Source organism: Lithobates pipiens, unplaced genomic scaffold, assembly GCF_037356315.1.
Source record: "Lithobates pipiens isolate NorthernLeopardFrog02 unplaced genomic scaffold, aLitPip1_a1.2 Scaffold_10, whole genome shotgun sequence".
Classification (NCBI taxonomy): domain Eukaryota; kingdom Metazoa; phylum Chordata; class Amphibia; order Anura; family Ranidae; genus Lithobates; species Lithobates pipiens.
The window spans coordinates 195,604,136-195,630,686 of NW_027507686.1; the positions used below are offsets into that span (position 1 = coordinate 195,604,136).

General features: G+C 44.8%; 1 protein-coding gene across 1 annotated transcript in view; it reads left to right on the top strand.

Annotated features, from left to right (window-relative positions):
- SAXO4 (stabilizer of axonemal microtubules 4) overlaps positions 1 to 14,024 on the top strand; it is a 41,049-nt gene extending 27,025 nt beyond the window's left edge. The window contains exons 7-11 of the mRNA XM_077460831.1: positions 2,926 to 2,994; positions 6,925 to 7,011; positions 11,039 to 11,116; positions 11,208 to 11,296; positions 13,845 to 14,024. Of these exons, the coding sequence (XP_077316957.1) occupies positions 2,926 to 2,994; positions 6,925 to 7,011; positions 11,039 to 11,116; positions 11,208 to 11,296; positions 13,845 to 13,962 (441 nt within the window). The 3' untranslated portion in view covers positions 13,963 to 14,024. The remainder of the gene's footprint in view (positions 1 to 2,925; positions 2,995 to 6,924; positions 7,012 to 11,038; positions 11,117 to 11,207; positions 11,297 to 13,844) is intronic.
- The last annotated feature ends 12,527 nt before the right edge of the window (positions 14,025 to 26,551 follow it).

Sequence of the window (26,551 nt, forward strand, 5' to 3'; positions counted from 1 at the left end):
AAAGTTCCTGCGCAGTACTTCCGTTTTTATCCAGTCATAGCTGTACAGTATGAGCCCCTTTTGTTTGTCTGGTGATGTGGGAACCCCTTCTTGTGATAGGGGAGAAATTCCAAAACACACCCAGTACAGGCTCATTACACCAGTAGTTGGTGTACCCCTGGAGGTTTGTCTGTCTGGGTAAAGGTACACTACAAATATAACTGTAAATGAAATATTGAGATTTACAGAGTATTGCCCCCCCATAGGCATTTGGGCATTACCCCACACACCTTTTATCTGATGATCCTGGAATGCACCTTTATGAGGTGTTGGAACCATCTACTGTAATGGAGAGGTTTGTGGTTATAAAAAAAAAAATAGACATACATGCTGCAGCTGTCCCATATCAACTTGAGAACTGAGCAATCACATAGCTGATCGCTCAGTTTGCGGTCTTCTCTGAGCGGAGAGCAATGACTGTCAGTCACCGGGTCTCTTCTCTGCCCCTCCAGTGCTCACTGGAGCAGAGAGGGGCGGCCACCGCGGGCTCTAGCTTTAAGCCACATGCCGAGAGCTGGAGCCAGCTGTTAATTAGTGTCATGGTTATGCAATAGAGTTGGTCTGCTTACCTGTTTCCATGTGTTTATCTCTAGAGACCAGCCGACCCTCACCTGACTGCTTTTGTAATCCATCCTCTGGCATGACTCCACCCTAGCTCCTATCAGAGAACTCTATATTAACCTGTGCACTGCAGGCCATCCCTGCTGATCAACCATTGTGTATTCCTTTGTGTGTTAGCTTCCTGTTACCTGCCGTGTGCTCTTCTGTTGTTCCGTTACCGACTTTGGCGTTTCTTTGACTATCCCTGTTTGCCTGTGATCCTGACCTTTTGGCGTGTCCCTGACTATTTCTGTCTGCTTGTGGCCCCGACCTTGGCTTTGTCCCTCACCATCCCTATCCTCCTGTTGCCTACTGTGGGTGTGAGCTGGGGAACCCTGGGGGTCACGACCTGGAGCCAGTTGCAGACAAGTCCATCCTCACCACTTGAGGCTCTGGTGAACACCTGCTGGCTCTTAGACTCCACGCCTCAGGGAATCTTACGCTCTAACCCCGGTGGGACCTGTCTCCCGTCCGCAGCAGTCAGCCGTAGGGTCCACAACCTTGCGGTGTACTCCTGATCCCTACGGTGTGCATCTGTCACCTGGCCTCAAGGTGACCTGACAATCAGGCAGCTGGGATGGATCCTGACAATATGGTTCAGCTCCTTCCTGAGCCTGGAGCGGCTCAATAACAACTGTCGGCTGATTCTGGGTCACAGGAGTGCAAAAGTAAGTGCACGCCTGTGACACAAAAGAGAAGAAGGACCAAAAAAGCTTTGCCATATTTCTCTTTTAAAGAACATCTGTTTCACTGTGTGCATTGCATAATGTGAAAGCATTTCACTTTTTAAAAATATATATTTTTTTATTTTAACCTCTGGGTGAGTTCCTTTAGCTGTACCGGCTAGGGTGGTGAGCAGTGAGAGTCACTCACATTTCTAATGAAATTAATTCTTTCTCCTCCTCTTATGAGCTGATCTGAAGGGTTGCCAGCAGTGGCGGCTGGTGTTATATTTTTTTTGGGGGGGGGGGGGAGCAAACAATGACCCACAGCCCAAAACCCCCCCGGTCGGTGGGTCGGTTTCGCACTTACCCCACCTAGGTCGCGGGCAGCGCATCCTCCGAGCGGCAGCTTCCCCTGCGTCTCCTGCTCCTCAGCATCACGACAGCTTGCGCTGCGCGCCATCTCCCTCCTCCTAGGCGGCCAATAGGATTGCTTCTCCTCACGACCAATAGAGTGATGGGTCTCATGACCTGCTTCCTGATTGGCCGAGAGGAGAATCAGGAAGACAATAGCAAATACTTCCTCTGTGCCCTGATCCAAACTGTTTTTTTAAGCCAATTAGAGCCTCAAGCCCTAATCATGTGCTTCTAAAAAAAAAAAAATACCTCATTGGAATCCATGCATGTAGATTAGGGGCTGGGCACATGGTTTAGGGGGGCAGCACCCCTGAATCCCATATGAATGGCCCGCCACTGGTTGCCAGTCTGAAGTAGTGCCCCAGGATCATGCCCATTGGGGTGACAATGCCCCTGTTGCATTGCAAGGTAGTGGGTGAGGGCCCGTTCACACTGTACTGCTGCAATGCACTAAAATGCAGATGCACATGATCCTAATTGTATGAAATATGTTGTGTTCATATCACTGGGTTGCTTTGCTGTATGTTTTTATTTTTGTTCTAAATTGGTGTGATAGCACGTTATAACGTTTATTAAAAATCACAAATTAAAAGTAAGCTGAATTGCCAATGCATAGGTGTGAATGAGCCAGTGTAGAAAAGTATCAGGCTTGAAAATTTAAATACATAACAAAAAAAGAGCTACAGAAAAAATAATATTCATTCAGCAGCTAGGCTTACAATGCACATACGGTATGCTGCAATATATCTAAATCTAGTCTAGTTATTAAAGAGGTTGTATACCCGCTGACACTTTTTTTTTTTTTTTTGTGTACCCCTGCAAGGCAAAAGTCATAATGAGCTAGTATGCACCGCATACTAGCTCATTATGAAATACTTACCTCAGAACGAGGCCCCGGCTGGAGCCACGGTGTTGTCACTTCCGTGCATGTTCGTGGGAAACTTTTTTCCGGCAAGGTCCGGCATCTGCCGGGCTTTCAGCCAAGAATCCCCTGTGTGCATGTGCCACTGCTGTCAGCTGCTCATTGCGAGGGGAATATCTCCTAAACCATACGGCGTTAGGAGATTTTTTTTTTTACCTACAGGTAAGCCTTATTATAGGCTTACCTGTAGGTAAAAGTTCAAATTTCAACCACTTTAATATATGTTATTTGCATTTGTGATAAAGCTAGCGCTGTCAGCTTCACATTTGTTTTTGTTTTTTGCAGAAGGGGTATCACCGATTGATGGGACTCAGCATCGCCAAGACTGATTTTCTGCCAAGCTCCTTATTGCAGGTATACGCTTAATTGTGTTTTCGATTTATGTGTTTGTAATCCGGGGGTCCAGAAAAGAGGGAGAGATGAGGGCGCTCTGGTGAGGCTGGGTATCCAGTCCTTTGTAGGAGAGATGGCACTGAAGACAGCAAGTGGAGAGATGGCACTGAAGACAGCACTTTGTAGAGAAGAAGCAGCTCTGAAGGGTCATAAAGGAAAGAGAAAGGCGCCTCTAAGTGCAGTGGTTAAAAAAATGTTTACAGGCACAATTGAATTAAACACACTTACAAGAGGTCATAGGCATATAATGATTAGTCCTCATGGGAAATGCTGTATTCCTGGTCTGTCTGGGGGAGAGAGAGAGCCGTCCAGCAGCTGTCAGAGTCCTTGGTGACATGGATTCCTGAAGATGAGATGAAGTGATCCCAGGTTCTGGAACCAAGCTGGAACACATGCCGATGTAACTTCAGGTAAAGGTGGTGGTCAGTAATGCATTGCGGAGCACGCACGGCTCCTTCATCAGACCCCTGCTTTCCTCCGCATGCATCACGGCGGCTTACATCTCCTCCCTCCTCCTCAGTGGCTAATCGGAATGCTTTTCCAGAGGCTCTAATAGGTTTCAAAAAAGGGTGAGCTTGGGGCGCTGAGCACTGTGAACCGAGCCCACCCAGTTGTGTGACAATAGCACACCTGGCTAAGTTGAGCTATAGGGGGAGAAGGGCCTTAGTCAGGGAGGTGACCAAGAACCCGATGGTCACTCTGACAGAGCTCCAGCATTTCTCTGAGGCGAGAGGAGAACCTTCCAGAAAAACAAGCATCTCTGCAGCACTCCACCAATCAGGCCTGTATGGTAGAATGGCCAGACGGGAGCCACTCCTCAGTAAAAGGCAGGTGACAGCCCACCTGGAGTTTGCCAAAAGGCACCAGCAGGACTCTGAGACCATGAGAAACAAAATTCTCTGGTCTGATAAAACAAAGATTGTACTCTTTGGCCTGAATGGCAAGTGTCATGTCTGGAAGAAACCAGGCACCGCTCATCACCTGGCCAATACCATCCCTACAGTGAAGCATGGTGGTGGCAGTATCATGCTGTGGGGATGTTTTTCAGCGGCAGAAACTGGGAAACTTCTCAGGATCGAGGGAAAGATGAAAGCAGCAATGGACAGAGACATCCTTGATGAAAACCTGCTCCATAGCACTATGGCCCTCAGACTGCGGCAAAGGTTCATCTTCCAACAGGACAACGAGCCTAAGCACACAGCCAAGATAAAGGAGTGGCTATGGGACAACTCTGTGAATGTTCTTGAGTGGCCCAGCCAGAGCCCAGACTTGAACATCTCTGGAGAGATCTGAAAATGGCTGTGCATGGATGCTCCCCATCCAACATGACAGAGCTTGAGAGGTCCTGCTAAGAATGAGAGAAGCTGCCCAAAAATAGGTGTGCCAAGCTTGTAGCAACAAAGAATTAAGCAAAGGCTGTGAATACTTATGTTCATGGGATTTTTTTTGTTTTTTATTTTTAATAACTTTGCAAAGATTTCAAGCAAACTTCTTTCACATTGTCATTATGGGGTATTGTTTGTAGAATTTTGAGGAAAATAATGAATTTAATCCATTTTGGAATAAGGCAGTAACATAACAAAATGTGGAAAAAGTGAAGCGCTGTGAATACTTTCCCGGATGCGTGGTAAAATAAAGGTTGCACTTATATCAAAGATGCATATATAATGCCTTAAAAAGAATGCGTCAGCTGGCTCACTTACAAAAACCTGTCCTTCAGGGACTCGAGGATTACAGTGACGTTAGCGTATCGCTCGGCCCTATGCATTTCTTCATACATTGACGTCATCCAGGGGCCCCTGGATGACGTCAACGTAGTAGTATAGCCTCTAGCAATAATAATTGTCTTCTCCCAGCGGGGATGGCACTCCCCTCCTCCCACCGGGAGAATACAATGGCTCCTCCCCTACGCTAAAACACTATGCACAGGGCAGTTGCTCCTCTTGGATGCCTTCCCACTCCTTTGTTCTGCCATTGTCCCCTAGTTTAGTTTTGATTTACCAACCTCCAGACCAGTTGTGCATTGCAGGGCACTCTGACAAGGAAGAGCAAGAAGACATAATATATATCCCTATATATATCCCTACCTCCCAAAAAAACGTCTACACATGTCAATAGAGAGATCAGGTAGCCAACATGATATCAGCATGTGACATCATCAATAACCCCAGACACAGCAGGGATCAGGCACAATCTTACCCTTCCTCCTCTTGCTCCACACCAGTCACAGAAATGTTGCTAAGATGAATTACCCTGGGTCCCTGACACCTTTATTAAAGCTGGAAGAAATCAGGGACACATTCATTTAACTGGGGACAAAGCCTTGCATACCATGAACCCAGGCTTGGTCCATGAACAATATTTGTACCACAGCAGGTTCCAATGTGGAGACCTTGCCACCAAGTGGGGAACTTGAACTGATAACTGTTCCCTCACTTCCAAGTCCCTGGTCACCTGCTGTTTCCACTCCCGTCTCGGTGCTACTACTTCTTGTTACACACTTTTGCTACTTAACCATGAAGGTTGATTAGAATGTTCATTTGTAGTATCTAACCTCAATTGGCCATGCAGTTGTGATCTGCTCTCTAATCCTTCTTGTGGTTGCACCCATACCACATTGTATGCAAAGTCCCTTTAGGTTGTAAATCCATGCCATTGGAACCCTGGATCGGGCCCCTTTGCTTGGTAGTTCTACATTTTGGCTTAATTACACACCTATAACTCTTGGAGCCTCAAGTGACAAGATTTCACATCTGAATCCCCAGCTTTACCCATCAGTTGCAGGCCAGTCCATTAGGAGAGCAGGGGCGCCGCCCCCTGATCCAGGCGTCCTGCCCCTAATCTACATGCAGGGTGCCAGACGCATGGTATTCAACAGCTTTTTTTTGTTCGAAGCACACAATTAGAGCCTGAGGCTTTAATTGGCCTTAAAAAAGTGTGGTCTCGGGGCACAGAGCACTGCGCTCTGAGCCCACCCACTTGTGTGGCAATAGCCGCCTTCATGTCTGTCTCCTGTGGGAGGTTGAGGTATCACAGATCATCCCGTCTATCTTCTCCGGGGGGGTTTGGAGATTGCCGATCGTCCCATCTGTTTTACGCCCGGGGTGGGGGTGTGGTGGCGCTGGTTTGCCAAACCCCCCAAAATATTGAGCACCAGCCACCACTGGTCGGAAATTCGCCCAGCAAAAGACCGATGAGAGCTTTTCATTGGAAAATGTGACTGTGTGTATGCTCCATCGGAATTTAGCTGGGCGAATTCCTGCCAGCAAAAATTTGAGAGCATTTTCTCAATTTTTCCAACGGAAAATCTTTCTATCAGAAATTCCGATCGTGTGTATGCAATTAGGACGCGCAAAAACTCATGCATGCTCAGATTCAACTACGAGATGGAAGATATTGGCTATTGGGTACTTCCTTTTTATAGTCCCGACATACGGGTTGGAAGTTAGCTCATTCTTGGCGGTCGTAATTTGGTGTGACCGTGTGTATGCAAGACAGCTTGAGCGAAATCCTGTCGGGAAAACCATCATAGCTTTTTCCAGATCGTGTGTACGCAGCATTAGAGGTATAATAGATTATTATTTATATTGTGTAAAATATAGGAGGATTACAGTTAATTATGATTCCAGTGACCAGAAAGGAGAGCAATGCTTGGAACAGTGGTGGAATGAATATCTCGCCATCTTGCTATGCAAGATTGAAAAATTCAGCCATCCTCATGCTTTGGGCCCAGTTCATATATATATATATATATATATATATATATATATATATATATATATATATATATATATATATATATATATATATAATTTTTTTACAATAGTAATGCTATTATATCATGGTAAAGTTATGTATGCTCATGCTTCATTCAATTCCAACTGTTTGCAGGGAAGAGAGCCACTTCCAGCATTAGCCAGGAACTCTGAAAGAGACAGTGGTTTCACCAGAGAAACAGATCAAGTACTTCATACCAGTGTAAGATTTAGTCCTTGCTGTTTTCATGGCTAATATGTAATTCAGGATCTTTTGTTGAATATAAAAAAAAGATAATGGCCTAATCATTTTTTACTTTAATGCATGAAGAGGAGGAGCGCCGATGGGGGACTCAAGAAGAGGATGCTTGGCACCGCTCTGTGCAATTCCACACTTTTTATTAAGGAATTTATTAAGGAATATTATTGCACACAAACACCACATAATACCCTTTTTTTAGTAAAATATAAAAGATGATGTTACACCAAGTAAATAGATATTTAACATGTCACGATTTACAATTCTATATGCCCTTGGAATGGGGCCAAATTATTGTATTTAAAATTCTCCACACTTAAGATTCTTTAACCACATTCTTAAACCCCCCTCGTGACCAGACCAATTTTCAGCTTTCAGTGCTCTCACACTTTGAATGACAATTACTCAGTCATACAACACTGTACCCAAATGGATTTGTCCTTTTTTCATACACATACACACTTTTGGTGGTATTTGATCACCTCTGGGTTTTTAATTTTTTGCGCTATAAATTAATTTTTCTTCATACATTTTTTGCCACCATTTATACTGCAACATGTCTTTGGTAAAAAATAACCCAAATTAGTGGATATTATTTGGTCTTTGTGAAAGTTAGAGAGTGTACAAGCTGTGGTGACAATCATAAAAAAATTGATCACATCTGATGTAGTGGTCGCCTATCTCATTTTTTGCGGAACAAGCCAGGAAAGTACAAATACCCCCAAATGACCCCTTTTTTGAAAGTAGAAATTCCAAGGTATTTACTAAGAAGCATGGTGAGGTTTTTGATGTAATTTTTTTCCCACAATTCTTTGCAAAATGAAGATTTTTTTCCCACAAAATTGTCATTGTAATAGGTCATTTCTCTCACATGGCATGTGTATACCACAAATAATGCCCCAAAATACGTTCTGCTACTCCTCCTGAGTATTACAATAGCACATGTGTAGGACTTTTCCACAGCCTGGCCACATAGAGAGGCCCAACATGCAGGGAGCGCCATCACATGTTCTAGGAGCATAAATGACAAATCTAACTTGTTGACTACCTATTACACTTTTTAAGGCCCTGGAGCACCAGGACAATGACACGTGACACTGACGTGGCACTGATGACAGATGGCACTGATACGTGGCACTGATGACATGTAACACAGATGACAGATGGCACTAATATGTGGCACTGATGACAGATGGCACTTTTACGGTGCACTGATGACAGATGGCATTAATATGTGACACTGATGACATGTGGCACTGATAACAGATGGCACTAATATGTGGAACTGATGACACGTGACACTGATGTGGCACTGATGACAGATGGCACTATGTGGCACTGACGACACATGGTACTGATGACAGCTGGCACTTATACGTGGCACTGATGAAAGATGGCACTTATACGTGGCACTGGGGACAGATGGCACTGGGGACAGAAGGCATTGACAGGTGGCACTGGGGACAGGTGGCACTGGGGACACGTGGCAGAGGGGACACATGGCACTTTATTTTCTTTCTTTTTTTTCACTAACCACTGCAGCGGTTCATCAGAGACAGTGTGTGAGGAGGGAGAACCGGCGATGACAGATGATCTCATATGTATATGAGATCATCTCTCATTGAACACGCCGATCATGCTGTAAACGGCCGCTGTGATTGGCCATTTACAGCGATCTGTGACTGGCTGTGTCCAAGGGACACGGCCAGCACAGAACTTCCCCCCTGATGAGCGCCCACGGGAGCGCGCATTGCGGAAGTAAACAGGAGGATGTCCAGGGATGGCCTCCCGGGAAATGGCATCCGCGCTGCAGCCGTCTTTCTGCTATAGCGTGGACACCTAGTGGTTAAACACCTTTACAGGTTACTAATTTAGAGCTACACAAGAAGTCTGGCACTAAAATCATTGCTCTTATTCTGACATTTGAAACGATACCTCGGTGGTATGGTGTGGTGTGATCAACGTTTACATGTGTGTGCTGGACTTACCTATGCATTCACATTTGTGCGTAAGGACAGGGATTCTTTAAAAAAAAAATTTTTATCTAAAACTTTTTTTTACACTGCCTTTAAATATATATATATTTTTGGTATTAAATTTATTGCTATCACAAGGGATAAACCATATCTCTGGTGACAGCGTGAGCCGTTCTATCAAGGAGTGCCTCCTGTTGAAAATGCCTCAGATGGGTCTGCGCATGTGCAGTAAAAAAACGTCACACCAGCTGATATGTTGATCAGCTGGTATGACATCATCACAGCGCATGCGTAGATCGGCTAAAGCATTTTTCTACAGGAGACAGTATTTGACAGGCAGTATTCAAAAATGTGCAAACAGCGGAGGGAGAATGTACTTGTCAGATTGTGCCTCGTTGTTGCGGGGCAGGTATTGTCAGTGTGCTGAAGGGTGGGTTTTGTCAGTGTTGCAGAGCAGCTTTGGTGTGCTGAATGGCGGGTTTTGGCTGTGTCTAAGGGCAGGTTGCAACACATACAAAACCCACCCTTCAACACACCCACAACCCACCCCACAACAGGGAGGTTCAATCTGACAACTACATTCCCCCACTGTTTGCATAGCGTCGGTTAATATATAGTTACATAGTAGATGAGGTTGAAAAAAAGACACAAGTCCAACTTATGTGTGTGATTATATGTCAGTATTACATTGTATATCCCTGTATATCCATTGTATACCCCTGACCATTCCGAATTCTCTCCATTTATCACCACCCTCTGAACTCGCCCTTGTAGCCAGTTTTGCCTCAGACAATCTGCACATGCGCTGTGTTGACGTCACGCCAGCTGATCAACATATGAGCTGGATTGATGTTTGGTACTGCACATGCGCAGAACCATCAGACGGGAGGTACTTCTTGATAGAACACTGTGACAGGTCCCCTATATATTCTCTGGCCTCAAATGCAACCAACCAGACACAGATTGGTCCATCATTTTATTTAGACAACATTAAAATAAACCCTGAAGCAACAGAGACAATGTAATACAACATAGTCGTGCTTGGAAACACAAAAGCTACAATTGTATTAAATACAAATTTGTGACTGGAGCACCAATGTGTATAATTAGTACACAAATTCACCATCAACAAAACACTGACGCATTTCAACTGCTTTCAGGTCTTCCTCAGGGAGTTGACTTTGGTTGGTGGTTCCATATAATCTCTGCAATACATATGTAAATCAGTATATCTACCAGACAAAAATGTTCTATTACGTGAGGCACATTGGGGGTTAATTTACTAAAGGAAGATCCACTTTGCACTACAAGTGCAACATGCACTTGAAATTGCAATGGAAGTGGACTTGGAAGTGCAGTCGCTGTAGATCCGAGGGGGACATGCAAGGAAAATAAAAAAAACAGCATTTTAGCTTGCACATGATTGGATAATAAAATCAGCAGAGCTTCCCCTCATTTCAGATCTACCCCAACTGCACTTTCAGAGCAATTTCAATTGACAGGTGGCACTGGGGACAGGTGGCACTGGGGACACGTGGCAGAGGGGACACATGGCACTTTATTTTCTTTCTTTTTTTTCACTAACCACTGCAGCGGTCCATCAGAGACAGTGTGTGAGGAGGGAGAACCGGCGATGACAGATGATCTCATATGTATATGAGATCATCTCTCATTGAACACGCTGATCATGCATGTTCAAGTGCACTTTGCACTTGTAGTGCAAAGTGGATTTGCCTTTTCGTAAATAACCCCCCATTACCAGGTGCTGTAATAGTGTGTTGGGATGCCATTAAAAGTGAATGGTACTTCAATGAACCATGGCACACACCTTACCAGAGATGGGAATGGGCCCAAAAGTGACATCATTTAACATGTTTTATCCTTAAAAATATTTTATTGCTCAATGCAGAGAAATTACTTGAACAGGTTATTGTAGAATTGTCTGCAAAATTACAATAATGACCGGGAATGATTTTATTTTTTTTACACTGTCTATATTTACATATAAACTGCAGTCCCTACCTGATGATTCCAGACCTGGCAACAGCATGAAGCAGGAGGATCTTTTAGGAAGAGTATATGTGGGGAAGAAGGTCTGTATATAGGCAGTTTTATTATATTTGTTAATGAGAGAAATGCTTTTTTTATTATATGTAAATGAGGAAATGTTGACCTTTTTTGTAGGAACCATCTGGATTCAGTAACAACAATCTGAAATACATGCAGCCCGAGAAGGAGCCTCCAAAACATTACCTGACCAACTACAACCAAAGGTACTTTACCTTCAACCTTCAGAATTCAACAGCAATTACTAAATAAGGCTTCTGATGTGCTTTATAAAGAGAGTACAGGCGGTCCCCTACTTACAAACATCCGACTTACAAACAGAGGGAGACAACAGGAAGTGAGAGGAAATCTACCCCTAGGAAGGGAAATCCACTCCTGTAATGCCCCATACACACGGTCGGACATTCTGACAACAAAATACGTCAGATTTTTTCCAACGGATTTTGGCCCAAACTTGTCTTACATACACACGGTCACACAAAGTTGTCGGAAAATCCAATCGTTCAGAACGTGGTGACGTAGAACACGTACGATGGGAATATAAAGAGGCCAGTAGCCAATAGCTTTCTTATCTTAGTCTATTCTGAGCATGTGTGGCACTTTGTCCATCGGAATTGTCTACACACGATCGGAATTTAAATGACCGGATGTTGTTGGAAATTTTTAGATCCTGCTCTCAAACATTGTGCATCGGAAAATCAGACGGAAAAAGTCAGATGGAGCCCATACACAATCGGATTTTCCGACTGACTGTGCGTATGGGGCATTAGAGTTAATATGGGAAAAGGGTGTCTCCACTGATGCTTTATCACCGGTCCTTGTTTCCCTAACAACCCCAAATTTTCTAAATTCAATTGTCATTGGGACAGAAAGTGAGGTGAAATCTTCTGAACAGGGGCACAGACAGCAAAACAAATGTTACAGGGGTGAAAACCCTTCCCTATGCTACCTAAAAAACTTAAAAATAGATTTTTTTGGCTGTAGCGACACTTAAAAAATTGACCTGTTCCGACTTACAAACATATTCAACTTAAAGTGGATATAAACCCAGTCTTGCCACAAAGAGTTAATCCAGCTCTGAGCAATCGTCTTTTATTGTTCAGTGAGATAAATCTTGACAAACAGAGAAAAACTTTGTCAAATCCTCCCCCTTGCTACTTTGAGTCACTGATTTACAACAAGCATACAGAAGAAGACGTCCCCCCACCCCCTCTTTATTTGCTGTATGCTTATTATGAGTGAATAAAGTGAATGTAAAGGCTCTTTTTTTCCATGAAATAAAAAAAAAAAACATGTTATACTGTAAGGGTATTGCAGAGTGGCCCCTTACTTCCTCTTCTGGGGTCCTCTGCTGGCGCCCTTTGCTCCGCCTCTTCTCTGAACGCCCCCTTCACCACTTGGCCCCTTCCGCTCTTGAGTTGGGCTGTGTGCATCCATAGACACACATAGTGCAGCTTAGCCTCGCCCCTGCTCCCTCTTTCCTGGATTTTACTGACAGCAGCAGGAACCTATAGCTGCCACTGCTCTCAGAGCCTCCAGTAAATAGAGAGGAGAAGAGCAGCAGCAGATATGCACAGCTCTGAATCAAGAATGGACTCAGGTCACTGTTTAAGGGGGGGGCAACAACTGCTATTGAAAAGTGTTTTTAATAGCAGAGAATGCATTCATGTTATAAAATAAAAAAACTGTTGACTTTAAGAAATTCTGAATCCGGACTGATAATGAGCATTAATAAGGAGGTCACAAATTAGAATATGCAGACTTAATAACGTTTGCATATTCTGATTCCAGTAGGAAGAGGTAGAAACATAGAAACATGTGATACATCAGCCGGGCCTTTAAAGTACTGTAAACCTTTTCTAATAGAAATACAGGGGCTGCCATTGGCGATCTTATAAAAAATTGCTGGTGGCATCACCCTTCTGTTATATGATCCAATGGCTTCAATACATTTAATCTAAAATAAGCACCCATATTAGCAAAGTTCTTTTCTGCACACTTGTTCAGGTGGTGACTCTGAATTGAAGCTAAAGGACCAGTATTACAGTCATACAACTAGCATTTGCAAAGCTCACATTGGTAGCGTTCATGTCTCTCTCAGGACATAAAGAATTGTTTACACCAAAATAAAAACATACTTCAGGCTTAGATTATTGGCCTCTAAGGGCTCTTTCAGACAGACAGTAATGCCCGTACTTGCAGTGGATCACTGTGCAGAGGGCAGTATAGCAGCAGCTGGCGGGTAATCCAGAGGCGCTACTGCCACCGCCTGTTTTTTTTTTTTATTATTTAATTGTCAAATGGAAATTTTACATTGTGGGACTGCACTATAAAACTCTTTGCTTGTAGCTGTGATGTGGCCCCACTGATCTCAATAGGTGAATATGACAGGCGGAGCTGCCCATAAAACTCTGCAGATTGAATTAAATGACCGCGGCCGTGAAGCAAAGCATTGTGATCGCAGCGTGTGTACAGACCATGTCAGGCTGAAATGTTAGAATTCTGTTGGGGGTCAGGGCTGTTTTCTCTGCTCCCTGGTTGCAAGCGTGAAAAAGCCCCAAAACAATTGCCTTGTTTGTAATATCCCAGACCTTGGCAGTTTTGCATGTTTAGAAATTAGAGCTTTCTCAAGTTATATCTTTACCCTGTACCAGAAAATTGGATTGTCAAGATTAGGGCGCCATTTGCATTGCCTACCTTTTCAGATAAGTCATTTCGATTAGTATCAATATATTATCTTCTACCCTTTTGCAGGTTCATAGATCTAGCACCACATGGGAAAGATCGCGAAGGCTGGACTCGTTTTGGAATACAGAATCAACTCCACAGTGGCTTCTCCGTAAATAATGAAATACACATAACTGGCATTTAAGCCAAAGTTTAGGAGGTGAGACTCAAAGACTGAAATAAAATAAAATATTCCACAAATCCAAACCTTTGTCATGTTTTATTCATCTGCATACAGGAGACGATTGTCTAATAATGTCCACTATGACAGCTATTGTTATGCAGCTTTCCTTCTCCACTCCTTCTTGTTGCGCTCTGTTGTCACATCATTTAGGTGGTACAGCACAGAATGGTTACTTCTCATCCTACAGAAAAAAAAATGACCCTACATGTAAAATCTTTGGGACACGTGAACCGTGAAGGTGATAAGTAGGGATGAGCCTAATGAAGTAGGGGTGAGCCTAATGTTCGACTTGAACATCGGGTGTTCGCCGAATACCGAACTTTATGGGGTGTTTTTGGCAAATTCGATTGCTGAACTCCCCATAATGCACTGTAAGATTGCAGTGCATTGATGTCTAATGATTGGCCAAAGCATGCAACTGACCTGCATGCTTTGGCCACAGAGCATTCTTCTGTGAAAGCCATGATTGGTCAAAGGCAGGGTGCCTTTAGCCAATCATGGCTCAGGGGGCTAAGTCCACACCCCATACTATATAAGGCTGCTTAAGTGGTGGCCGTATATAATGTTATGAATGAATGTTAGTTAGAGGCAGTTTAGAGTGTGTGTGTATATATATATTGTAAGGGATCTTCCCGGGGTAGGGTGTGTTTGGACACAGTTCACAGCAGACTTGGAATTTGATAAAGCAGATCTTGGCGTTTATTCGTGGTACAAACAGTCCAGCAAACAAAATATACAGCAACACCGTGCTTTCTAAGTACAACAAAAATAAAAGTCCTAGCCCGGCTGGGCGCTTACTAACAGGTTCTGCTCACCTATCTGACACTTACAAACACAGCGTCTTTCGCCTGGATATCGCAGGGTGAGTTTTAGCTCCAGCAGTGGCTGTGCTTGCAGCTTCCTTCAACACACAGATTGTTCATTCCCTGGCTGAGAAGCAATCACCTGCAGACCCTACAGAGCCTTTAGCTTCCCAGGCTAATTAGGATCCAAGCTCACCTGATCCCAAACCCAGAACTGGATCGGGGGATGTGGAATGACAGGTCCCTCTACCAAACCTACCTGCCATTCCATATAAACCCAGGCCCGGCAAAATTAAATAACAACTCAGCAGCATATCGCTGCTGAGAAACTGATCCATCCTGGATTTACCATCTCACACTGTGTAGCAACCTAGGTGAGATGTACACCCCCTCGATCACTTCTCCAGTGACATGTCTACATATCCCCCCCCTCTTTTTCAGACCGGAGGGCTGAGCCTTTTGTCCCCACAGACAACTTACCCTTGACAATGCGTCAGCATTTGCCTGTAATTTCCCTGGCCTGTGTTCCACAGTGAAATTAAAGTTTTGTAGGGAGAGAAACCATCTAGTCACTCTTGCATTTCTCTCCTTGTTTAACTTCATCCATGTTAGGGGGGCATGGTCTGTCACCAACTTGAATTTCCTGCCTAGCAAGTAATACTTTAAAGATTCTAGGGCCCACTTCACTGCCAAACATTCTCGCTCCACAATGGCATAATTTTTCTCGGCCGGGGTTAGTTTTCTACTCAAGTACGTCACCGGATGCTCCTCACCATTCACTACTTGTGAGAGTACTGCACCTAAGCCTGTGCTAGAGGCATCTGTCTGGACCAGAAATTCTCGCCTGAAATCGGGGGTGACTAACACAGGTGGTTGGCACAAGGCAGACTTAAGGCTTTGGAAAGCCTCCTCGGCCTCTGGGGTCCACGTGACCATTGCTGTCTTTCCGCCCTTTGTCAAGTCAGTTAGCGGAGCAGCAACTGAGGCAAAGTTCGGCACAAATCTACGGTAATAACCCGTAATACCCAGGAAAGCTCTAACCTGTTTCCTTGTCAGGGGTCTAGGCCAATTCTGTATTGCCTCAATTTTATTTAGCTGTGGCCTAACCAATCCTCTTCCAACAATGTAGCCCAGATATTTGGCCTCTTCTAGGGCTAGAGCACACTTCTCGGCATTTATGGTCAACCCTGCATCACTTATGGCATCCAACACGGCCTGTACCTTACAGAGGTGACTTTCCCAATCAGGGCTAAAAATGACCACATCATCGAGGTAGGCGGCTGAGTAATCACGATGTGGTCGCAGAATCAAGTCCATCAACCTCTGGAAAGTTGCAGGCGCTCCATGTAACCCGAACGGCATCACTACATACTGGAATAGCCCATCAGGGGTGGAGAAAGCAGTTTTCTCTTTAGCCTCGTCAGAAAGTGGAATCTGCCAATAGCCCTTTGTGAGATCGAGGGTGGTTATGTACCTGGCGTTACCCAACTTCTCAATCAACTCATCTACCCTGGGCATAGGATACGCATCGAACTTGGAGATCTCATTCAACTTTCTGAAATCGTTACAGAACCTCCAAGTTCCATTGGGCTTTGGGATTAGCACAATTGGGCTGGACCATTCACTCTGTGACACCTCAATTACCCCCAGAGCAAGCATACGTTTTACCTCGGCAGATACGGCTTCCCTACGTGCCTCGGGTATCCTATAGGGCTTAAGGTTTACTCTGCTTCTAGGCTCAGTTTCAATGTGATGATGGATGAGGTGTGTACGCCCTGGGAGGTCAGAGAACTTGTTTTTGTTTTTCTGTAAAAATTCCTGAGCCTCCTGTTTCTGTGACACTGATAGAGTATCACCTACCTTGACTGGAGGGATTGGTTGTGACAAATTATTAACAGTATTTGTCGCCCCCAAGGATTCCCTGTCTTTCCAGGGCTTGATCAAGTTTATGTGATAAACTTGGAAAGGCTTCCTTCTACCTGGTTGGTGCACCTTGTAGTTCACCTCACTGATCTTTTCAACAATTTCATAAGGACCTTGCCACTTCGCCAAGAATTTACTCTCAACAGTGGGGACTAGTATAAGGACCCTATCGCCTGGGTTGAATGTCCTGATTCTTGCGGACCGGTTGTAAATTCTACTTTGGGCCTCTTGAGCTCTCTGGAGGTGTTCCCTTACCAGGGGCATTACAGTGGCTATACGGTCCTGCATTTGTGCTACATGCTCAATAACACTCTTGTATGGGGTGGACTCATTCTCCCATGTCTCTTTTGCAATGTCTAGTAGACCCCTAGGGTGATGACCATAGACCAACTCGAATGGTGAGAACCCTGTGGACGCTTGGGGCACCTCCCTAATAGCAAACATGAGGTAGGGTAATAAATGATCCCAGTCACGACCATCTTTTGCCACCACTTTCTTCAACATATGTTTCAAAGTTTTATTAAATCTCTCCACCAATCCGTCCGTCTGGGGGTGGTACACAGAGGTACGGATGTGTGAGATTTTAAATAGTCTGCATAATTCCTTCATTACTTTCGACATAAATGGCGTACCTTGGTCAGTTAGGATTTCTTTGGGGATCCCAGTCCTAGAGAACATATAAAACAACTCACGTGCAATTGTTTTAGATGCAGTGTTTCTTAAGGGTACAGCCTCAGGATAGCGGGTCGCATAATCCAGGACTACCAAAATATACTGGTGTCCTCTAGCTGACTTTACAATGGGACCCACTAAATCCATGGCAATACGCTCAAAAGGCACCTCTATAATAGGGAGCGAAACCAAAGGACTGCGAAAATGTGACACTGGGGCACTAACCTGACATGTGGGGCACGACTCACAGTATTTTTTAATGTCATCATATATGGCCGGCCAAAAAAACCTCTGGAGAACCCTCTCTCGCGTTTTGTCAGTCCCCAAGTGTCCCCCAAGAACATGGTTATGTGCCATGTCAAGCACCTGACGCCGGTACGGCTTAGGTACCAGAAGCTGTTCCACAATCTCATCCTTAACCTTATTAACCCTATAGAAAAGATCATTAGTCACCGAAAAATGTGGAAATCTTTTTTCAGCATCTGGTTCCTGAGGTACCCCATTCATTACAGCAACCTGCTCTCTCGCATTTTTGAGAGTGGGGTCCTGTAATTGTGCAGCCCCAAAATTATCGCTAGACACCTCTAAGTCTAGTATATTTTGCTCAGTGGGAGGAGCCTCCTCCTCCCCAGCCAGGACCTGTAAAGGAAAACAATCATTTTCATCCTGCATACTTTTATCATTCACAGTGGACAAGGCAACCCCCTTAGAGGTATCCTCACTCCTTTTGGGGATTTTTCTTTTTTCCCAGAGAGCCCAGAATAATGGAAAATCGCGCCCCAATATTACATTATGCATGAGGTTTTTAACCACACCCACTTCATATTGTACGGTGCCTTGTTCAGTCCCGACTTTAGCCAGCACTATAGGGTACATTTTTGTATCACCATGTATGCACACAACACTCATATGCTTTTTAGACTCTAAGTCCCCAGTCACCAGGCTAGCATGCACCAAGGTTACAAGGCTTCCTGAGTCCATTAACGCTTTAACAGGAAAGTCATTGATTGTAATATCGCAGATTTGCGGTTCAGTCTCTAGTCCAGGAACTGCAGCACAAGATGGTTCCGCAAATAGCGACTGACGCCGGCTAGCGTCACATTCCATGGGTTCAGAGGTAAGAGGGCAATGGGCCGACACGTGTCCCGCCTCATGGCATCTCCAACACTGGATAGGGCCTGGTCTCTTTGGCAAGGAGTCCTTTTCAGAGCCCCTTAGCCACCCGGGACCATCACCAGTCTTTTGTCCCTGAGACACCACTTGAGCCCTTTTCCCCCCATCAGCACCCCTCCACACTCCCCCAATAGATGGAAGTCTCTTACCAGCTGACGGCACAGATCTGGCGCTCCGGGGAGGTGAAGATGCTGCAGGAACATCACGGAGGTAGTCCTCAGTCGCCTGGAACCTCTCCACAAGGTTGACAAGTTCGTTTGCATTCTTAGGATCACCTTGTCCCACCCAGCGTTGCAAGTCAGTAGGAAGGGCTCGGAGGTAGCGATCCATCACAACCTTCTCTAGGATTTGTGCAGGAGTAGAAGTGTCTGGCTCCAACCACTTTCTTGCCAAATGGATTAGGTCATACATCTGGGACCTCGCTGATTTGTCCAGACTGTAGCTCCAGTTGCGTACCCTCCGGGCACGGACTGCAGTAGTAACTCCTAGTCGGGCAAGCATCTCCTCTTTTAGCCGAGTATAGTCCTTAACCTCTTGCTCACTGAGGTCATAGTAGGCCTTTTGAGGTTCACCTGTTAAATAGGGCGCAATTACCTCTGCCCACTCAGCGGCTGGTAACTTCTCTCGCTCAGCCACGCGCTCAAATACTGTTAGATAGGCCTCAACATCGTCCTCAGCAGTCATCTTTTGCAGCGCTTTCTGCACAGTCCTTCTCCCAGAAAAAATCTCTGGAGCGGCTCCCATCACCACAGGCGCCTCTCGATTTGCTATCAGGTGCTCAATAAGTTGTTGTTGTGCAGCCATGGACTGTTCATGTTGTCTATTGGCCTCTATCTGAGCCTGCTGTTGTGCAGCCATGGACTGTTCATGTCGTTGCTGTTGTTGCAAACTCACTTGCATAAACTGCTTCAGCATCTCCTCCATGTTGCTGGACTGTTCCTGGAGTGTCATTGCAGCTTTCACCCAAGACATAAGCAGCTGTAGCCAAGTCTGTCCACACCGTTGCCCCTAGCAACCGACTTTGCCCGCATTCTCCACCAATTGTAAGGGATCTTCCCGGGGTAGGGTGTGTTTGGACACAGTTCACAGCAGACTTGGAATTTGATAAAGCAGATCTTGGCGTTTATTCGTGGTACAAACAGTCCAGCAAACAAAATATACAGCAACACCGTGCTTTCTAAGTACAACAAAAATAAAAGTCCTAGCCCGGCTGGGCGCTTACTAACAGGTTCTGCTCACCTATCTGACACTTACAAACACAGCGTCTTTCGCCTGGATATCGCAGGGTGAGTTTTAGCTCCAGCAGTGGCTGTGCTTGCAGCTTCCTTCAACACACAGATTGTTCATTCCCTGGCTGAGAAGCAATCACCTGCAGACCCTACAGAGCCTTTAGCTTCCCAGGCTAATTAGGATCCAAGCTCACCTGATCCCAAACCCAGAACTGGATCGGGGGATGTGGAATGACAGGTCCCTCTACCAAACCTACCTGCCATTCCATATAAACCCAGGCCCGGCAAAATTAAATAACAACTCAGCAGCATATCGCTGCTGAGAAACTGATCCATCCTGGATTTACCATCTCACACTGTGTAGCAACCTAGGTGAGATGTACACCCCCTCGATCACTTCTCCAGTGACATGTCTACAATATATATATATATATATATACACATATTTACACGCATACATACAGTATATACAGTGTAGTGTAGACTATATATACAGTGCAGGCAGTCTGATGGGTAGTTTCTGTTGTGATTATGATTTAAAAAGAGTAAACACAGCTGATTGATAATAAATGGCTTCAGCCAAACACTAACCATGAGTGAAAGAAAAGTTTTTGTGTTATCATTCATAAAATGGCCAAGAAATCATAAATTTTGCCAGGGTATGTAAACTTATGAGCACAACTGTACATACACATTGCATTCAATGTACAGTATATAATAATTATAAAGTGTATTGAAGTGGTTAAGGGGAACCCAATAACAGAATTAAGAAAAAGAATCGGGATGAGTCCCCCCAGTCTATACCAGGCTCTTTGGGTCTGGCATAGATTTTAAGGGAAACGCCATGCAAAATGAAAAAGAAAATTGGCATGGGTTCCCCCTCAAAATCCATACCAGACCCTTATCCAAGCAAATAACCTGGCAGTCCAGGATAGGGGAGAGGGACGAGCCCCCCGAACCATACTAGGCCACTTTCCCTTAAAATGGGGAGGGTACATTGGGGTTCCCCCAAAATCACCTTATGCCCATGTTGATGGGGACAAGGGCCTCATCTCCACAACCCTGGCTCAGTGGTTGTGGGGTTCGGTGGGCTTATCGGAATATGGAAGCCCCCTTTAACAAGGGAGCCTCCAGATCCTGCCCCCCCTATGTGAATGGGTATGGGGTACATTGTACCCCTACCTATTTACCAAAAAAAGTGTCAAAAAGTAAAAACCACAATACACAGATTTTGACAATTCCTTTATTAAAAAAGAAAAAAGAAATAAAAAAAAGTCCCGCGATGTCCATCCATCTTCAATCACGGCGCCGACGGACCCAAAAAATATATATAAAAAAAAAAAGAGAAAATCCTCCGCCTCCGTGGGAGGCCTCCGCCGACTGCTGTCTTTTCGCTGTGACAGCTGTTATATAGGCAAAGGCGAGGCCACCCAGTGACATAACCGAGTGACCCCGCCCCTTCTGACATCATGTGCCTTAAAATTTTCCACAGAGCTTGAGCTATTTTGCAAAGAAGAATGGGCATAAATGTCACTCTCTAGATGTGCAAAGCTGGTAGAGACATCTCCAAAAACACTTGCAGCTGTAATTCCAGGTGATTCTACAAAGTTGAAAAACTGAATACACAACACTTTTCCCATATTTGTAAAAAAAAATTGAAAACTATTTATCATTTTCTTTTTACTTCACAATTATGTGCCACTTAGTGTTGGTCTATCACATGAAATCACCAATAAAATACATTTACGTTTTTGGTTGTAACATGACAAAATGTGCAAAATTTCAAGGGGGTATGAATACTTTTTCAAGGCACTGTAACAACTGTGATTGGACACATTTAAAGAGCCACGTCATTGGCTCTTTACAGAGATCAGTTTGCGCTGTGTCCTAGAAACACAGCGAGACCGTGATTGCAGGTCCGGATTAAGAGCATCATGGGCCTGGTGCTGAGGATTTTAATGGGCATTTTTATGGAAATAAATAAAATTAAAAAACATTTTTTTTTGTTAAAATAAATTTAAATTTTTAAACAAACCACTCATTCACACTGTATGCACAAGAGAACCCATGTAAACGACCCCTTCATTTTTTAAATTACTTATTAAATTTTTTAATTATTTTTTAATTTATTATTATTTGTTGCAGTTTTTCTCTTTTTTTCCACAATGTTTTTTTGGGGGAATGGAGCAGTGAAAGGTGTCAGTACTGCATACACAGGGGGGCCCAGAGTAGGGGGAATCTAATGGACAGTCTGCAATTACAAGCACCGATCTCCCTCTAGAGGAGGTGGAGTGGCTTTCAGCTGCTTCATGGAGAGCCAAAGAGGGAGATTGTCGTGGTGATGGTGCTTGTGATTGCCCCCCGCCGCACCCATCACCCCCGACTTTCTGATTCCCCCTTCTGCAGGAGGTACAAGGAGCGTCTCATGCAGTGCAGTATCCAAATGGTCAGTCTGTCACTGCTAGGCCTATATTATGGTAGAGGCCTGGAGCTGCATCTCCAATAGCCCCTATGTTAATCCGGCCCTACGTGATCGCTGCACTACATGCCCCTTCAAAGCCCAGGCTTCTTCTTTTTCCTCCTCCATCTGGCACAACTTCTTCCTGGGACTTATAGTACCACCAAGTCTCTCAGTTTAAAATCTCCAGATGGGGACAACATCCTCTGCAAATCCCTGCAGTTCCCAGCAGACCTACGCAGCTCCCTGGGTGGGCTTTCCCTGGGATATTCTGCCATCAATCCTTGCCCTCCTGCTGTCTGAGTGGTAGGTGGGACCGCCATCCAGCAGCCGCAGAGTCCTCTTTCTGCTCTTCTGTAGCCCAGCAGCTCTGGCAGGGAGAAGTAGAGAGTGTGCAGGGTAAGGCGTGTGTGACGACCCATCATGCAGAGGGACAAAGCAGCACCACTGCCCAGGCTGAAAAAGCAGTAATGTGTTCAAAAAACAGTACCGCGATTTAACTGCTTTAAGACCAGGACTTTTTCTGACACTTGTTGCTTACAAGTCAAAATCTGTATTTTTTACTAGAAAATTACTAAGAACCCCCAAACATTTTATACATTTTTTAGCAGAGACCCTAAAGAATAAAATGGTGGTCTTTGCAATATTTTATTTCACACTGTATTTGCGTAGTGGTCTTTTAAATGCAATTTTTTGGGGAAAAATACACTTCAATGAATTAAAAAAAAAAACAGCAAAGTTAGCCCATTTTCTTTTTGTATAATGTGATAGATGATGTTATGTCGAGTAAATAGGTAACTAAAATGTCAAGATCTGAAATTGGGCAAACTCATGGATGGCACCAAACTTCGATACTTAAAAATCTCCATAGGCAACGATTTAAAAATACATTTTATGGTTACCCATTTAGCATTCCGGAGGAGGTCTTGTGCTAGAATAATTTCTCTTGCTCTAAAAAAAAAGATTCTCTTATTTTTATTTTTTTACACTGTCACTTTAAATTATTATTTTTTTATCACCATTATTGCTGTCACACGGAATGTAAACATCCCTGTGTCAGCAATAGTCACATGTCAGGTATTTATTTTGGAGGGTATGAGTAAATAATTGATAAACACACCGGGGTTAGTAGTCAAGGATTACAGCTTATAGCGAATCAAAAACCCGTCCCGTCAGGTTGGAGGTCCTTCAACAACAGAATTTAAATACTCAAAATTGAACCCGAGGGTCAAGAAGAGACCACCCAAATAAGTAGCTGTAAAGTGAGGACCAACTGCAGCGTTTTTTGAGGGGTTTTTTTTGGGGGGGGGGGGGATCTGGGGTCTATAAGGCCCCAAACCCCTCCTTTGCATTTAAAAGTAGTCAAAACGCCAAGATTGACGTTTTTGAATGCTGGCGATGTTGGCTGCCGAGGAAATTAGAAGTGACGTTGTGACGCTGCTTCGGGGTTACCATATCTTGAGACACGATGAAAGCTGATTCTGGCTTTGTTTGGGTGTCCAGCCAGTTAGCGGATGTGGTGGCTGGTCACTGGGGCCTCCCGGTGGGACAGAGAGCCCGGACATCCCCTCCCGCTACTTGTGATAACAATTGAGCGGCTGCTTAGCTACATTGGTTGTTATCACAAGAAAGCCGACCGTCACCTCTAAAAAAAAAGTAGCGGGTGATGCCTGGAGCTGCATATCCCCCCCCGGTACAACCACTTGTAGCAGAATGACGTACAGGTATGCGGTTTTGAATCAAGCGGTTAAAATGCAACTACTATAAGTACTTCGATTTGACTTACTATCAGCCTCGTAGGTTGCTGGTCACAGACTGGAGCAACGTGTCCCGTGTTTCCAAATGCAGAACAACATTGAACAGTAAGGTTTCCATTTTATTCTATGAGGCCCATTCTCATGTGAGTGATGTGCCGTCATCCCAGAGAAGTACAGACACTTCTTTGGGGCAGGATCCCCTTTTTAGCCCAACAGAAATCAATTGGAGTGCCTGAAAAACATACGTAACACGTGTTTTTGTGCCTAACAGCCAGTCTCCTCCTCCTCCAAGTTTCCTCCTTCCAATTGGCTGAAACAAAAACCCTTAGCCCTTGTACACACGGTCAGATATTCCGACGGAAAATGTCAGATCGGACCGTGTTGTCGGATAATCCGATCGTGTGTGGGCTCCATCGGACTGTTTCCGTTGAAATATTCGACGGACAGTTTGAGAGCTTGGCTTTGACTTTGTTCAATCGTTTGTAGAGAATTCCGATCAGACAAAGTGCCACGCATGCTCAGATCAAATTCCGAGACCAAATCTATTGGCTACTAGCCTGAACGTAGTGCCATCGTAACTAAATTACGTCATCACGTTACAAACGATCGTTTTTTCCGACAACTTTGTCCGACTGTGTGTATGCAACACCAATTTCAGACAAAATCTGATGGATTTTGTTGTCAGAATGTCCGACCGTGTGTACAGGGGCTCACACCTGAACATGTATGAAAAACACAAGTGAAGAAGCCGACACTCACGTGTGCACCGAGCTTTAGCATGTTGTAATTCTGGTAGAACTGACCAATCAGTAGCTGTGCCCAAATAGTAACCATATTTTCTGCACCAACCATGTGACCAGAGTCTCAGCAGCCCTGGAATGAGCGATTTCCCAAAAAGGATGCAATTAGGCTTTATTAACCGCTTCCGGGCCGTCCCACACATATGTACTGTGGCAGGGCGGCCCTTCAGAGCAAAATCATACCTGTCCTGTACATCATTTTTTTTCTTTGAATCAGGGCGCTGTCGGCTGGGACCCACCGATCGCTCCCGAGGCAAACACAACAGCGGTCTACCTATGTGAACAAGGCAGATCACCGTTCTGTTAGAGGGGAAGATGGAGATCTTGTGTTTCTGCTAATCAGGAAAATGGATCTCTGTCTTCACCCAGTCAAATCACCTCCCCCACAGTTAGAAAGCAACCCAAAGGAACATGGTTAACCCTTTGATTGGCCCTGATGTTAACCCCTTCCATGCCAGTGTCATTACTACAGTGACAGTGCATATTTTAACCGTTTGCTGACCAGCCGCCGCAGTTTTACTGCAGCAGAATGGCAGGGGCAGGCAAATCGCGGTTATGTTATGTCGCTCCCTCTGGTGGCCACTAGGGGCGCACATGCCCGCAGCTCACCCCCGGAGTAGATGTGAGTGCCTGGCGGTTTTGATGACCACCCAGCTCCCGTGATCGCTCATAACATGACGAGAACTGGGATCACTGTGTGTAAACACTGAGATCCGCTTCTCTGAGGGGAGAAGTAACAGATTGTCTGTTCATACAAAGTACAAACAGCGATCTGTCATCTCCCCTAGTCTGTCCCCTCCCCCTTTCAGTTAGAAAACACACTACGGAAAACAATTACTCCCCATAGTGTCAACCTCTTCACTGCCAGTGACATTTTTACAGTAATCAATGCATTTTTATAGCACTGATCACTGTATTAATGACAATGGTCCCAAAAATGTGTCAAAATTGTCCGATGTGTCCGCCATAATGTTGCAGTCCCAATAAAATTTACAGATCGCCACCATTACTAGTAAAAAAAAAATAATAATAATAATAATAAAAATGCTATAAATCTATCCCCTATATAGTAGACGCTATAACTTTTGGGTAGGGGTGCACCGAATGGGTTTTTTGGTGCCGAAACCGATACCGAAAATGAAAAATACACTAGGCCGAAAACCTATACCGAAACAGCATCGATACCGTAACATATTTTAAAAAAAATATTTTTATACAGGAGATGGTCAGAGACTAGAGACATGGTACAAGAGATGGTCAGAGACTGGGGACATGGTACAGGAGATGGTCAGAGACTGGGGACACGGTACAGGAAATGGTCAGAGACTGGGGACACGGTACAGGAGATGGTCAGGGACAGGGGACACGGTACAGGAGATGGTTAGGGACAGGGGACATGGTGCAGATGGTCAGGGACTGGGGACATGGTACAGGAGATGGTCAGACTGGGGACGTGGTACAGAAGATGGTCAGACTGGGGACATGGTACAGGAGATGGTCAGAGACTGGGGGCATGGTACAGGAGATGGTCAGAGACTGGGGGCATGGTACAGGAGATGGTCAGAGACTGGGGGCATGGTACAGGAGATGGTCAGAGACAGAGGACGTGGTACAGGAGGTGTCCCCGATTGCAGCCAGTGTGCCCCATTACAGCCAGAGTGCCCCATATTGCAGCCAGTGTGCGCCCCATATTGCAGCCAGAGTGTGCCCCATATTGCAGCCAGAGAGTGCCCCC